At 45.1% G+C, this 13,906-nt stretch overlaps 1 protein-coding gene across 1 annotated transcript in view; it reads right to left on the bottom strand.

The window, feature by feature from the left end:
- The window catches only part of ksr2 (kinase suppressor of ras 2), a 169,749-nt gene that overhangs the window by 25,161 nt on the left and 130,682 nt on the right, over positions 1-13,906 (bottom strand). Inside the window, exons 15-16 of the mRNA XM_079815181.1 lie at positions 8,313-8,361; positions 5,937-6,304 (exon numbers count right to left, since the gene is read on the bottom strand). Coding sequence (XP_079671307.1) covers positions 5,937-6,304; positions 8,313-8,361 — 417 coding nt within the window. The remainder of the gene's footprint in view (positions 1-5,936; positions 6,305-8,312; positions 8,362-13,906) is intronic.

The following is a 13,906-nucleotide window of genomic DNA, read 5'->3' as shown; positions in this document are numbered from 1 at the left end:
GACAGAATGCAGGTTAATACGTTAACATGCCAGGAGAAATTGAAGCAAAAATGTAGCTGTGTCGATCGGTTTATGCTTAAGCCGTTACTTTACTCCAATAAGGAAAACGGGTTCATGCGTTTACATGACCAAATGCATTGCCGGCTTATTAAGCATAATCAGGGTAAGTGCACGTAGACACGCTCAGTGTCAAATATGGAGAAAATAAAATAGTCCCATGACATGAAAATGTCACTTCATGAGGTTTTTTAACATTAATATGAGTTCCTCTAGCCTGTATATGGTCCCCCAGTGGCTAGAAATAGAGATAGGTGTAAACCAAGCCCTGGGTATCCTGCTCTGCCTTTGAGAAAATGAAAGCTCAGATGGCCAATCTGGAATCTTCCCTTTATGTCATCATACGGGGAAAGGTTACCTCCCCTTTCTCTACTTTGCCTGCCCAGAGAATTTGGAGAAAATGGATTCAGTTTATTTTTTACATTAAATTAAGTCAAAATGTCAGCACAGGCTTTACAAACAGACTTTTACGATATGGAATCGACAGCACCGCCACAAACAGTGAGCAACAGTGTTCATTAATGCCTGATCTGTGATCAGTGATTTCTGATGTGTAGCTAATTATTCAAGTTCACACAGACTTTCTTTCTAAATCGTTTAATACTGTTTATGCATCAGTGAATCAAGCCAGTGACTAAACGATCAACTTCACATTGTTTCTCTTAGTAGCATGAAACAAATCTGTTATTTAAATTGTGATTAAACTACAGAGATTGATCAAAGAACACTCTCTTTATAATGGCTGAGGCTGTCAATCACACGTCGCGAGTGTATCTGCACACTTTCCCAAACCGCCGTTATAATGCATGACGCTGTTATGCTGCACAACGAAGCTCTTACTGTATTCATATCGATGTTGTGTTTGCTGTTAGTTGAGGTGAAAGCATTTTGTGAGAGAAATAGTGTTGCAATGACGAGATCACTGCATTCACGCGATAAACAGACTCAATGCTCATCACTGCAGCCTTTCATGTGATGGGAAAAGATCTCAAAATAATGCTATAAACCAAAACATTCACGATTCGTTCATCTTGACAGCTGTAATAGTAAAAAAATGTAGTACAAGTATTAGAGAGGGGTTCCACATGTAATACTAATTTCAAATGTAAAGATGTCAGCCAATCACAACAGTGGGCGTTTACACTGAAGTCTTACTGCAGACACGCCCCTTCAAACAGAGCATTCAAGCCAGAGGGCTAAAATCAGGATAGAAAAATTATGACATTTTATGATGTAAAAATCATACTAACTATATAATTACACCTACACCTACACCTAAAATAATAAAAAATCCACATCATGGGACCTTTAACATTTAAGCATGAAAACCTATTCTAGTAGACCCCAAAAAACAAAATCAAGACTTTGGAAAAGTGCATATGTCTTTTTTAAAACATTCAAACTTTTTTTGCCACGCTTTCTCAAGCCAACATCAAAGTTTGCTTTGGACGTTTTCATCTAGTTAAGTTTTAAATTATGCGATGTTTAAATTGCAATAAAGCTCACCAAAAAATACAACTCATGAATGCAGTAGTCAAAATACATTATTATGTATTTTATCTTTTTTTATTATTGTACTGCATTGACACAGAGAATGATGGGAAATTAAGTAAGGGTCATTTGACAAGCCAGCTCAAAAAACCTGTGGTTGAACAATCTAGCTCACTGATAAAAGTTCATGGATCACCACTTGCAGTGTTTGAACCTACAACCTACATTATCATATGACATGTGTTAGCACAGGAATGATACGTGTTCATACTTCAACATGCCGTTCTGTATTTACATATAGCAGATTTGTGCGCTGTCACTAATGATGCTGAGTGAGCCATGAACTTCACCTCGGCAGGAAGGAGAAAGATACCCAAGCTCCTACTGTGCCACCTGACAAAGACGTGTGCGTCTTTCCCCGGGCTGCCCTCTTCCTCCATTTATACATATTCATAAAGGCATCAGGGTACGACGCTCATTTTTAGCATCACTCTGGCCTTTTGGCCTTCTGCAGTGTGGGACCGCTCAAATATGTGACGTACAAATGCAAATGCTGAACTCTGTATATATGCCGTCACCAAGGAAATGTCTTGCGTGCATCACAGTTCAGCTGTTAGCACTAATAATGTCAAGGCAGGCTATTCCAAATAATGACAGGCTCTGACATTCCAGTGCAATTATGTTATATACGCTGCATTTTTTGAGAAAAAGCCAAACTTTCATTCCACACTGCAGGGGTGATATGGAAAGCAATCAATGCATAATGACTCATGACAATGCTAAGACAAACAATCAATATTTATGTCAATGTTTATTTTTAAGAAAGAGCCCATTTCTAGCAATTATTTCTCAATTTGTTTGTTTGGGCCTGCTTTGCTGTGATTAAGGACTATGAATAAAATCATTAGAACTTTTGTCTGTGTTAATAGTAATACACAAAATCATGCACTAAAATTTGTTAGGATTAGACATTAATAAATGTCTACCAGTGTCTGGCCAAATGAAAACTATTTATCAATAAGGTAAGAACAATAAACTGAATTGATTCTTGTTTAACTATTTTTACTGGAAATGAACAAATACTGAAAAAGTCAGATCAACATTAAAAAATTGGCTAATATATTATTATTCATTGTTTATTGTTTGTGTGTGTGTAAACACACTCACCATCCACTTTATAGAGTGGTGCAGGTATCACTTTGTAGGCCAATCGGCAGTTAGCATCACACTGGTTCCCTCGAGAAAAACCCAATAGGATTTTTCCATAGGCTTTTGGATTATCTCAATCTCTGTCAAGCACATACCTTATTTCAGCCATTTAATTAAAATCCCATTCAAAAAACCCTTCGGGACCATGGAACCAGAAGTGCTAAAATGCTAACTCATACCTGCACCACTCTTTTAGGTACACCTGTTCAACTGCTTGTTAACACAAATATCTAATCAGCCAATCACATGGCAGCAACTCAATGCATTTAGGCATGAAGATATGGTCAAGACTATCGCTGCGTCCCAAACGGTGACGGGATGCACGTAACTAAGCAACAGAGTCCGTTAAAGATGACGAAATAGTATGTCCCAAAGCTTGCATACTCTTTTGCTACACACTCAAAAGTATGTACTTTTTCTACACAAAAAGAGTACATACTTTTAGGTCGTAGTATAAGTAGGCGAATTGGGACGCAGCATAGGGGTGGGCGATATACCGGTAAACACAATAAACCGGTAGAAATTTGTCAACAATTTTGGAATACCGTCTATATCGCGGTTACGCTCACGTGGCGTTGCTGTGCTGCGCCGTCACAAAAGCTTATCATTTGCATGCGCTTTTAAACATTGCTGTTTAAAGACAAGTGATTTTAAACCATTCAAGTGCAATAAGAGGCGAAAGAGAACGCATTTCGGTATATGCGCGCATTGTCTGAGAGACACGCACACATGAAGCCGCTGCTCATAGAGAGAGTTCTTTTTGCCGCCTTAATAGGCTGAAAACGGTCAAATACACACACTTATGTGTCATAATCAGGGGTGTCAAAAATAGGGTTTAAAGGTGAACTATGTAGGATTTTTGCAGTAAAATATCCAGAAACCACTAGGCCAGTGTTATATATTTTGTTCAGTTGAGTACTTAGAATATCCCAAATGTTTCCAACTATTTGTAAATCGTGAGAAATTGCTATTTTAACCAAGGAACCGGGACGTGTGAGCTATGCGTGTGAGGGAGTCGCCTGTCGATTGCGTCATATCTGCGTCACCCTCGGTTTCCGGTTTTATTCAGTGAAACACTTTACTCTCACTGCAGTGTGAACAAGTGTCATAGCAGCCGCTGAGCGAACGTCATAACTTCCTTTTCAACACACTCAGATATATCTAATACGATTAACAGAGTTGCGTTGCCTCATACTCATGACTGGAAAAGAGGAAGTGGCGCCGGCAACCGTGTCATAATAAAAGTCCCGCCGGCGACTATGCCATAATAAAAGTCCCGCTCTTCAATCACTCCTGCAGCCTTGCTCAGCTCCACAACACTCGGTCCTGCTTCTGCTTCATCCTACAGTAATGTTAATAATCGCATCCATGAACATGATTTCTGCCCGAGGCTGGCTGTGAGGTGAAGACCACATGTCCCAAGATTCTGCGCTCAAACGTGGCGTCATCAAATACGCCTTTGTTTTGAACAGGCGACCTCTAGTGGACGGAAAAGTTACATAGTGTAGCTTTAAAAAGATTTCTGTAGAAGTTGAAGTATCAACTCAAGCTTTTTACTCAAGTAAAAGTGTAAAAGTACTGGTTTCAAAACTACTTAAAGTATAAAAGTAATGTAGGCCTAAGGGAAAAAATGCCATTAAGGACAAAAGCTTAGGCCGCGCCACAGGGGCCTATAGTGCACAACCCCACCATTTCTCTAAAGGCCATAATAATTTAATAATGATTTGTGTCATGTGCAGGTGCGATGGATCACGTACAAACCAATAGGGTGTCGGAATGGTATATGTTTATACTTCTCATCCAACCACAATCAAATTCACTCAATCTGGATGGCGTGATTTATCTGGATAGGTTTTTTTTTTTTTGAGCGATGACAAGCCGGAATGAAAACAATCCAAAATGAAATCGCAGTAAAGAGGCTATTTTTAAAATGTAAGGAGTAGAAAGTACACATAATTGCGTGAAAATGTTAGCCTAGAAATCTAGACGCACCCTAGCTGCAGAAAATGTATTTTGCCGCGAGTGTAGTCTAGCAACTCTCGGTAGACCTGAGAGCTGGAAAAAAACAAACTCTGGTCAGGTCAATCACAGCGTGTGTAGAGTCGGTGGGCGGGCTTAACATAATGACGGCAGGCTATGAAAATGTAAGGAGTAGAAGTAAAAAGTCGGCTGAAAAATAATTACTCCAGTAAAGTATAGATACCCAAAATTTCTATTTAATTAAGGTAACAAAGTATTTGTACTTCATTACTTGACACCCCTGGTCATAATGGCCATCTTTGCTTGTAGCCTCGTAAACACAGTCATTTTTGTCTTAAGTGAACGTAAACAGTTGAAAGAGCATGTGTATCAGTATATATTAGATCAGTGCATTCGGTCTTAAAGTGACAGCTGCTGTTTTTATCATTATTGTTAGTCAAACAACAAAATACAAAGAGAAAATCCCTCACGGCTGACTATGCAGTGTTTTTTGTATACATTTAATTACTTTAAACAATTTATGTAGTAGGCTATTTCTTATTCATTGCTTGTAGTTTTTCAGAAAGGTCTATTTCATTTGTGTCTTTGTTCTATTCTAGTTTTGTCCTATTGCTGTAATTAGTTTCTTTGTTAATTTATAACTGACTGTTTACTTGTCTTCAGTAAGTTTGAGTTGGGTTTTTTAAATTTTTTGTATTAGGCTAGTATTAGTTTTTTGTGATATTGAAGTTGATGATGAGAATTATTAGTTTCAATTGTATCAAAAATTGTTAACACTTTGATTATAGAAAAATATAGTTTTTATCTTTTTAATCATTTATTGGCTGTGGCCATGCAGCTCAGCATCTGCTTGCAGACAAACAAACAGGAAGCACCAATTTGTATTGCAGGAGGAAGGAAATAATAATGGCCATCTCCTGTTCAGACTGTAAAGTAGCACTTGTTTTTCATAGCTCTCTCCATTCCTACGCTGACATGTCTTCCGAGAATCATGAGAAGTGAAAAAATTCAGCCACTTAAGTTTACATTTGTGGACAATGACATGTCATTTCATTTTAGGCTGAAAGCAGCAACTAATGCAAGCTATGAGGTCATGCTGATTAGAGAAGATCAGGAAAATTGAGTCAACTTCCCACTGAGATATAGTCAGGCCCCTGGAAATATTGAGCTGTGGTTGCTCAAATTCTGTTCAAGCCTACCTGGTGATGATGGCCAGATGAGGGGGTCTCATACACGCTCCCATGAAGAGAACCACGTTTTCATGCCGCGTGTTCCTGTATGCCATCACCTCTCTTTTAAATGCTTTCAGCTGTTCTTCATTGTCTCTTTCAATGTCAATTAGTCGTATGGCCACTTCTCCGTGCCAGCGTCCATGGTAGACCTGTCCAAACCGGCCTTTCCCAATCAGCTCTCCGATCTCCAGCTGCTCCATGGGAATGTCCCACTCTTGCAGGAAAATGCTGGTCTGGCTGGCCTTACGTGGGAAGTTTCGTGCGGACAAGAGGGAGAGATTCATCTCCTCGAACTCATCCGCTGAGCCCTCGGCCTCATCGTTGCCTTCCTCGTTCTGATAGTTCAAACAGACATACAGATCATAGAGTGATAGAAATAAAGAATAATAGATAGAAACGATGGATGGATGGATGGACAGATTAACAGACAGATGATAGAGCGATAGATATAAAGAATAATGGATGTATGGAATCTTCAAACTCTTAAATATAAAGGTTCTAAAAGGGGTCTTCACAGCAATGCCATAGAAGAACTATTTTTGGTTCCCCAAAGAACCTTTCAGTAAACAGTTCTTTAAAGAACTAGTTAGCTTACTGTGAAGAACATTCTAATACAACGTTGGGACAGTATGGAAAACGCAAAAAAAAAAAAAGAAGTGATTTCTAAATTTACTTTGACTTGTATTTCATTGCAGACAATATGAACAAAAATATTTCATGTTTTGTCTGGTCAACTTCATGTCATTTGTAAATATGCATCCTTTCCTGTCATTCAGACCTGCAACACATTTCAAAAAAAGTTGGGACAGTAAAGCATTTACCACTTTGTAATGTTGCCATTCCTTTTCACAACACTTAAAAGACGTTTAGGGACTGAAGACACCAAGTGATGAAGTGTTTCAGGTGTAATTTTGTCCCATTCTTCCTGCAAACAAGTCTTAAGGTGGGCAACAGTACGGGGTCTTCGTTGTCGCATTTTGCGCTTCAAAATTCTCTAATGGAGACAGGTCGGGACTGCAGGCAGGCCAGTCAAGTACCCGTACCCTCTTCCTCCGCAGCCAGGACTTTGTAACGTGTGGAGAATGTGGTTTTGCATTGTCTTGTTGAAATATGCATGGACGTCCCTGGAAAAGATGTCTTCTTGAAGGCAGCATATTATGCTCCAAAATCTCTATGTACTTTTCAGCATTAATGGTGCCTTCACAGAAGTGCAAGTTACCTTTGCCAAGGGCACTGACACAACCCCATACCATGACAGACCCTGGCTTTTGGACTTGTTGCTGGTAACAGTCTGGATGATCCTTTTCTTCTTTGGTCCGGAGCACACGGCGTCCATTCCTCCCAAAAAATACCTGAAATACTGATTCATCTGACCACAGTACACGTTTCCACTGTGATGGTCCATCCCAGATGCCTCAGAGCCCAGAGAAGTTGACGGCGCTTCTGGACACTGTTAACATAGGGCTTCCTTTTGGCACAGTACAGTTTTAACTGGCATTTGTGGATGTAACTACGTATTGTGGTACTTGACAAAGGTTTGCCAAAGTTGTCCTGAGCCCATGTGGTGATAGCGCTTATAGATGAATGACGATTCTTGATGCAGTGCCACCTGAGGGATCGGAGATCACGGTTGTTCAGATTAGGCTTGCGCCCTTGTCCTTTACGCACTGAAATTCCTCCAGATTCCTTGAATCTTTTAATTATGTTATGCACTGTTGAATGCGAAATATCCAAATCTCTTCCTATCTTTCTTTGAGGAACATTGTTTTTAAACATTTCAATAATTTTCTCACGTATTTGTTGGCAAACTGGCGATCCTCAGCCCATCTTTGCTCCTAAAGTATTAGACCTTTCTTGGATGCTGCTTTTGTACCAAATCATAATTACAATCACCTGTTGACATCACCTGTTTCAAATCACATCATTATTTAACCATTTGACCTCATTACTAGCCCTAAATTGCTCCTGTCCCAACTTTTTTTGAAATGTGTTGCAGGTCTGAATGACAGGAAAGGATGCATATTAACAAATGACATGAAGTTGACCAGACAAAACATGAAATATTTTGTGTTCATATTGTCTGCAATGAAATACAAGTCAAAGTAAATTTAGAAATCACTTCTTTTTTTTTTTTTTTGCGTTTTCCATACTGTCCCAACTTTTTCTGATTTTGGGTTGTAATATAAAGGCCCTTTTTCACTATAAAGAACCTTTTGTGCAATGGAAACATTCCATGAGGAAGGGTTATCGATGCCAATAAAGAACCTTTTTTTTTTAAGAGTGTTTGTATTCAGGTTTTAGCACATGATTGTACACATTTGCTATAGAAGCAGGATGACTCACATCAGATGTTGGCTCAACTTCAATTTGTAGCAAGGGACTCACTTTGGTTCTGTGTGAAGAGAAAACAGAAAATGTGTTTGCGCAGGGAGGGTCATTTACCTCAGCAAAATGAACCAATGTTTCATTTTCAAAGACCTGTAATCTAATTAAAATCCATTGTTTACTTAACGCCACCTAAAAGGATCACATAAAAAATTCTGCTTTCATCTTCGTATTTTTAGCTTCTACACAAGTGGTTCATATAGGCTCTACAGCTTAGTCAGCTTCAGTTAGCATCCTAAATGTAAGGTAACCTCTCCTATAGCTAAGCTGGCAATAGAGTGGTGCAGGAATGACATCAAAACCCAGAAGACTAAGGCCCTGTGTACACTAGTACGTTTTCGTTTTAGAGGCCGTAACTCTTGTTATACTTGGAGTCCACACTACTCCAGAGTTTTCGACCCTCGGAAACAGACATTTGGAAATGCTGCAGACCCCGTTTTAGTAAACTCTGGGGCTGTGTTTCAGGTTAGACGGACCACATTTCCCTGGCCTCAAGAGACACGCTAGTGGCTGCAGTCTTTAGTGTCTTTGTTAGCACGCCACCTCCCACGACGGGGACCCTGGTTCAAAGCCATGACCCGGATGGGAGTGAGGTTTAGGGGGGTGAGTGTAACAGATAAATGTTAATTTATATAGAACGTTTCATACACAATGGTAATTCAAAGTGCTTAACATAGAAAAGTTATCAAAATAATGATTAAATAATCACAACATATCCATAAGAAATTAAAATAATTGTATTTAACAAAAGGCTAGAATACTATTCCTGACTAAATTCGGGGCTCCTCTGTCTGAATAGAAGAGTCAGAGAGCTTTGGTTTGTGATACACTTGTAGCAACTAGGCTTCCTTGTGACCTCCTACCCTTCAATAGGGAGGAGTTATTCCGACACCTTCTGCCTCTGATGGCTTCCAGTGCCCCTCTGAACCCTCAATGGAGTGGAGTCCTCCATCCCATTTATGGAGTGGAGTTATCACCCACCGTCTGCCTCTGATGGATTTCGGCAATACACCCAAGGACCTGATGTCCCACACACACATCTGAGCATGTACATAAACTCACCGTCTCACTTCCAAATTTTCTCAACTTTTCCGACCAGACAGCAGGGGCAGCCCTAACCAAAAATAAAAAAAATCTAGGCCAGTAAGAGCTGTGCGTGTAAACATCACTCTCTTGATATCAAGAGGCGCTGATCTCAACTGACGCAAGGGGCTGTGGTCTTTAGCCTCCTTGTTAGAGCACCGCTTCTGACGCCGGAGACCCTGGTTCAAATCCTACTCGAAGTGGGTCAAGTAGGACCTGTTACATTTGGTGCCGTGACCTGGATAGGAGTAAGGTTTAGGGGGCTTGAGTGTAACAGACCTAGGCCAGTAATGCCGCTTTCCCACTGGGTGGAATGACTCGGTGCGGTTCGCTTTATTTTGGCTCGGTTTGTTTTTCCAAAGTAGTCAAACTGATGTAGGCCAGAAAGAGCTGTGCGTGTAAACCTTACTCCCCTGGCCTCAAGAGGGTCACTAGTAGCTGCAGTCTTTAGCGTTCCTGGTTCGAATCCCGCTTGCAGTGGGTTGAGTAGGACCAGTTACATCTGCATTTTATAATACAGCAGCTGCCTACATGCTCAAGAGGCAAGCTATTATTAGAGCAATCTGCAACCGTTGGCAACTGTTAAACTTGTGTTCATGAATATTTCATTTCACATTTATTTGTATAGCGCTTTTCACAATACATATCGTTTCAAAGCAGCTTCACAGAAAATGCATGCGTCTACATTACAATTTAAAGTGATTTCTCCACGTTATACATTTCAGAAATGCACATATACAAAGCACACAGATTAGCTAACAATGTATTATTAATCAATATAATAATTAAATTAAGGCACAGAAATAAGTGAAATAAGAATAGTCATGTGGCACGACCTCAAGATTTTTCTATGTGGTTTTATAATGAGGTTTCCCTTTCGTTCAGTCACTACGACGTACGTTAGTGACTAACGAATGGGGGTTTCGCTTAGAAGCCAATCATCTTCATCGTATTCAACAGCGCCCAATGGCAGTGCCAATGCCATGGGCATGCGGAATTTGCATGCGTAACTCCGCCCCACCTCGTGGGTATATAAGGAAGTACGCTGCGAACATCGCATTATGTTTCTGCTTTGGAGCCAAGAGGATCTCTTCACTCCTACAAGCCTGATCTGAGTCATCGACAGCTTTCGAGACGAGCAGCTTTCCAGAGGCGTTGGTGTTACGGCGCGTTCCAGTGATCATCATACTGCCTGCCTGCTGATCTGCGCAGTGGTCCGCTAGACAGCTGGTGTGTGGTCCCTGGGCGCTTCGGCGTTCTCTGCGAAGCTTCCTCTCATAAAAGAGCTTACACGTGACGCGTCCTTTTCAGGATGTCTCGTCCGTGTACTTCTGGGTGTGGTCGGTTGCTTTCCTCTTCTGATGGGCACGAACACTGTCTGATATGTTTGGGCTTTCAGCATGCTCAGACAGCGTTCGCGGATGAGTCATGTTCTCACTGCGGGAACATGACCATCGCAATGTTGCGGTCAAGACTCCATGACCTTCGTACTGAAGTGAGAGTCCCCTCTACCACACCCCGATCTACTGAGTCCCAGAGGCCCAGTACTTCGGCTGGTGGTCAGGGTGACTTGACGGTTACGGTGTGGAACAAAGCCCCGACGCTCATGCCTCGGGCCACACCCCCGTCTTGCACATTGCAACCCGCGAGTGTTCAGATGCAGATCGCGGGGCCGGCTCCGGCCCCCCCGCGCATCTCATTTGGCGCTCCAGAGGAGGATGCGATGTCGATCACCGCATCACAAGGTGGGCTCGAGTCCTCTGGAGATGACGACTCGGCTGTGCTGCCGCCCTCGGGCGTGCCAGCATTGCCCGAGTCAGATCCAGAGCTGACAGCCATGTTGTCTCGGGCAGCCGCGAGTTTAGGGATCGAGTGGAACCCTCCACCCTGTCCCGAACGCTCAAGGCTCGATGATTGGTTTTTGGGGGCTCGCGCTGACACCCGTCAGTCCTTGCCCTCAATACCTTTCTTTCCCGAGCTGCATGAGGAACTCACGCGGTCCTGGAAGTCCCCGTTGTCTTCCCGTGACCGTTCACTGACTTCCTCCGCCTTCTCCGTCCTCGATGGGGCGGCAGCTAAAGGGTACACTGGGGTCCCTCCAGTTGAACGTTCTGTTGCGATGCAACTGTGTCCTCAGAGCGCTTCAACCTGGCGTGGTGATCCTAAGCACCCCTCCAAAGCCTGTCGATTCACATCAACCTTGGTGGCGAAATCGCACAGAGCCGCGGGGCAGGCTGCCGCTTCGCTGCATGCCATGGCGATCCTCCAGGTCTACCAGGCCAGGATCCTCAAGGACATGCACGAGGGTGGAGTTGATCCGGGGCTCTTAAATGAGCTGCGTGCCGCCACCGACCTCGCTCTCCGGGCGACGAAGGTGACCGCACGCTCCCTGGGTCAAGTGATGTCCACAAATGTGGTCCAGGAGCGTCACCTGTGGCTGAACCTGGCCGATATGCGGGACACCGAGCGAACCCGGTTCCTCGATGCCCCCATATCCCAGGCCGGCCTCTTCGGCGGGGCGGTTGAGGACTTCGCCCAACAGTTCTCAATCGCCCAGAAGCAGACTGAGGCTATTAAGCACGTACTGCCCCGGCGGCCAGCTGCTGCCTCCACCCCGCCGCCGGCGCAGTCAACTCAGTCTGCTCCACGCCGAGGACGCCCTCCTAAGGCTCCCGCCCCTCCCACCCGGTCCAAGCAGCAGCCTTCACCCGGGCCGGGTCGCGGAGGAAGCCGTAGGAAGGCGTCCAAGTCCCCTCAGGCCGCCCCGCGCCCCGCTAAACGCCAGGCCAAGCGGCGCTCCTGAGACGGACGGCTCAGGGATGGGAAATTCTTTCGAGGAGATGGTAGCAGGACCACTCCTTCCCCCGGTGGAGGGCCGGGGGAGAATCCTTTGTTCAGCTGCTGGCCCCCGGGTCAGCAGCACCCTATGTTGGTCAAAGAAAGAATTAACACTCCCATCCCTGAGCCCACAGAGTCCGGTGATGACGGTGCGCGCCACCCACGGGTCCCGCCACTCGCATCCCACTCTGTCGCCAGCCTCCTGGCAGAGCAGACCCCAGTGGAACGCTGGTCCTTCCCTGGTCTCCTCTGTCAGGACGCAGCTGTCAACCGTGCCCCCGCACCGGGACGCCCCACAGCCTCCCATGTCCGGGCCGGTGACGCTGCATCGCTGCAAGCCCACACCGGGTACGTCTGTACACCGTATGACCCCGCTGGTGCAGTTTCTGGATGTCTGGCTTCAGCTTCCAGGGCTGTCCCGCTGGGTCGAGCGGACCGTCAGGCGCGGCTATGCGATTCAGTTCGCACGGGTTCCTCCCTGCTTCCAGGGAGTCCGTTCCACCATGATCGGGGCCAACGCCCCCGTCATGCGAGCGGAGATTGCCACCCTACTGGCGAAGGGTGCGATCGAACCTGTCCCTCCAGCCGAGATGAATTGCGGGTTTTACAGCCCGTACTTCATTGTACCCAAAAAGACCGGTGGGCTACGGCCAATCCTGGACCTGCGCATCCTGAACCGTTACCTTCACCGGTTTCCGTTCAAGATGTTGACAGCGAAACGCCTTTTCGAATGCGTTCGTCCTCACGATTGGTTTGCAGCGATCGACCTGAAGGACGCCTACTTCCATGTCTCCATTTTGCCTCGACACAGACCGTTCCTACGGTTTGCTTTCGAGGGGCGGGCATATCAGTACGCAGTTCTACCATTCGGGCTATCTCTGTCCCCTCGCGTCTTTACGAAGATTGCCGAGGCAGCCCTTGCGCCCCTTCGGCAGCACGGGGTCCGCATCCTGAACTACCTCGACGACTGGCTCATACTGGGTCCCTCTCGAGAGCAGGTTTGCGGACACAGAGATCTGGTGCTCCATCACCTAGCCCGTCTGGGCCTTCGGGTCAACTGGGAGAAGAGCAAACTTTGCCCCGCGCAGAGGATCTCTTTTCTCGGTATGGATATCGACTCGGTCGCCATGTGCGCGCAGCTTTCGAGCGAGCGCGCGCAGTCTCTGCTGACTGCCCTTCGACAGGTCGAGGGCCAGAGTGCGGTTCCACTGAAACATTTTCAGAGGCTCCTGGGGCATATGGCATCTGCAGCCGCGGTAACGCCGCTCGGATTGCTTCATATGAGACCGCTTCAGCACTGGCTACGCGATCGAGTCCCGAGATGGGCATGGCGGTCTGGCACGCTCCGGGTCCCAGTGACTCGGGCCTGCTTACAGACACTCACCCCGTGGTCGAACCTCAAGTTTCTACGGACCGGAGTGTCCTTAGAACGAGCTTCCAGGCATGTTGTTGTGACAACAGATGCATCATCCACGGGCTGGGGTGCCATGTGCAATGGACAAGCAGCCGCGGGCTCCTGGACAGGACCCCAGCGCCTTCTGCATGTCAATTGCCTCGAGTTACTGGCTGTACGGTTCGCCCTGCACCGCTTCCGAGCGTTGCTGAAGGGTCAACATGTGCTAGTCAGGACA

The sequence above is a fragment of the Gobio gobio genome, assembly GCF_949357685.1.
Source record: "Gobio gobio genome assembly, chromosome: 4".
In the NCBI taxonomy this organism is placed as follows: Eukaryota; Metazoa; Chordata; class Actinopteri; order Cypriniformes; family Gobionidae; genus Gobio; species Gobio gobio.
Note: the sequence above shows the minus strand (reverse complement) of the source record. Positions and strands in the feature narration are given on the sequence as shown.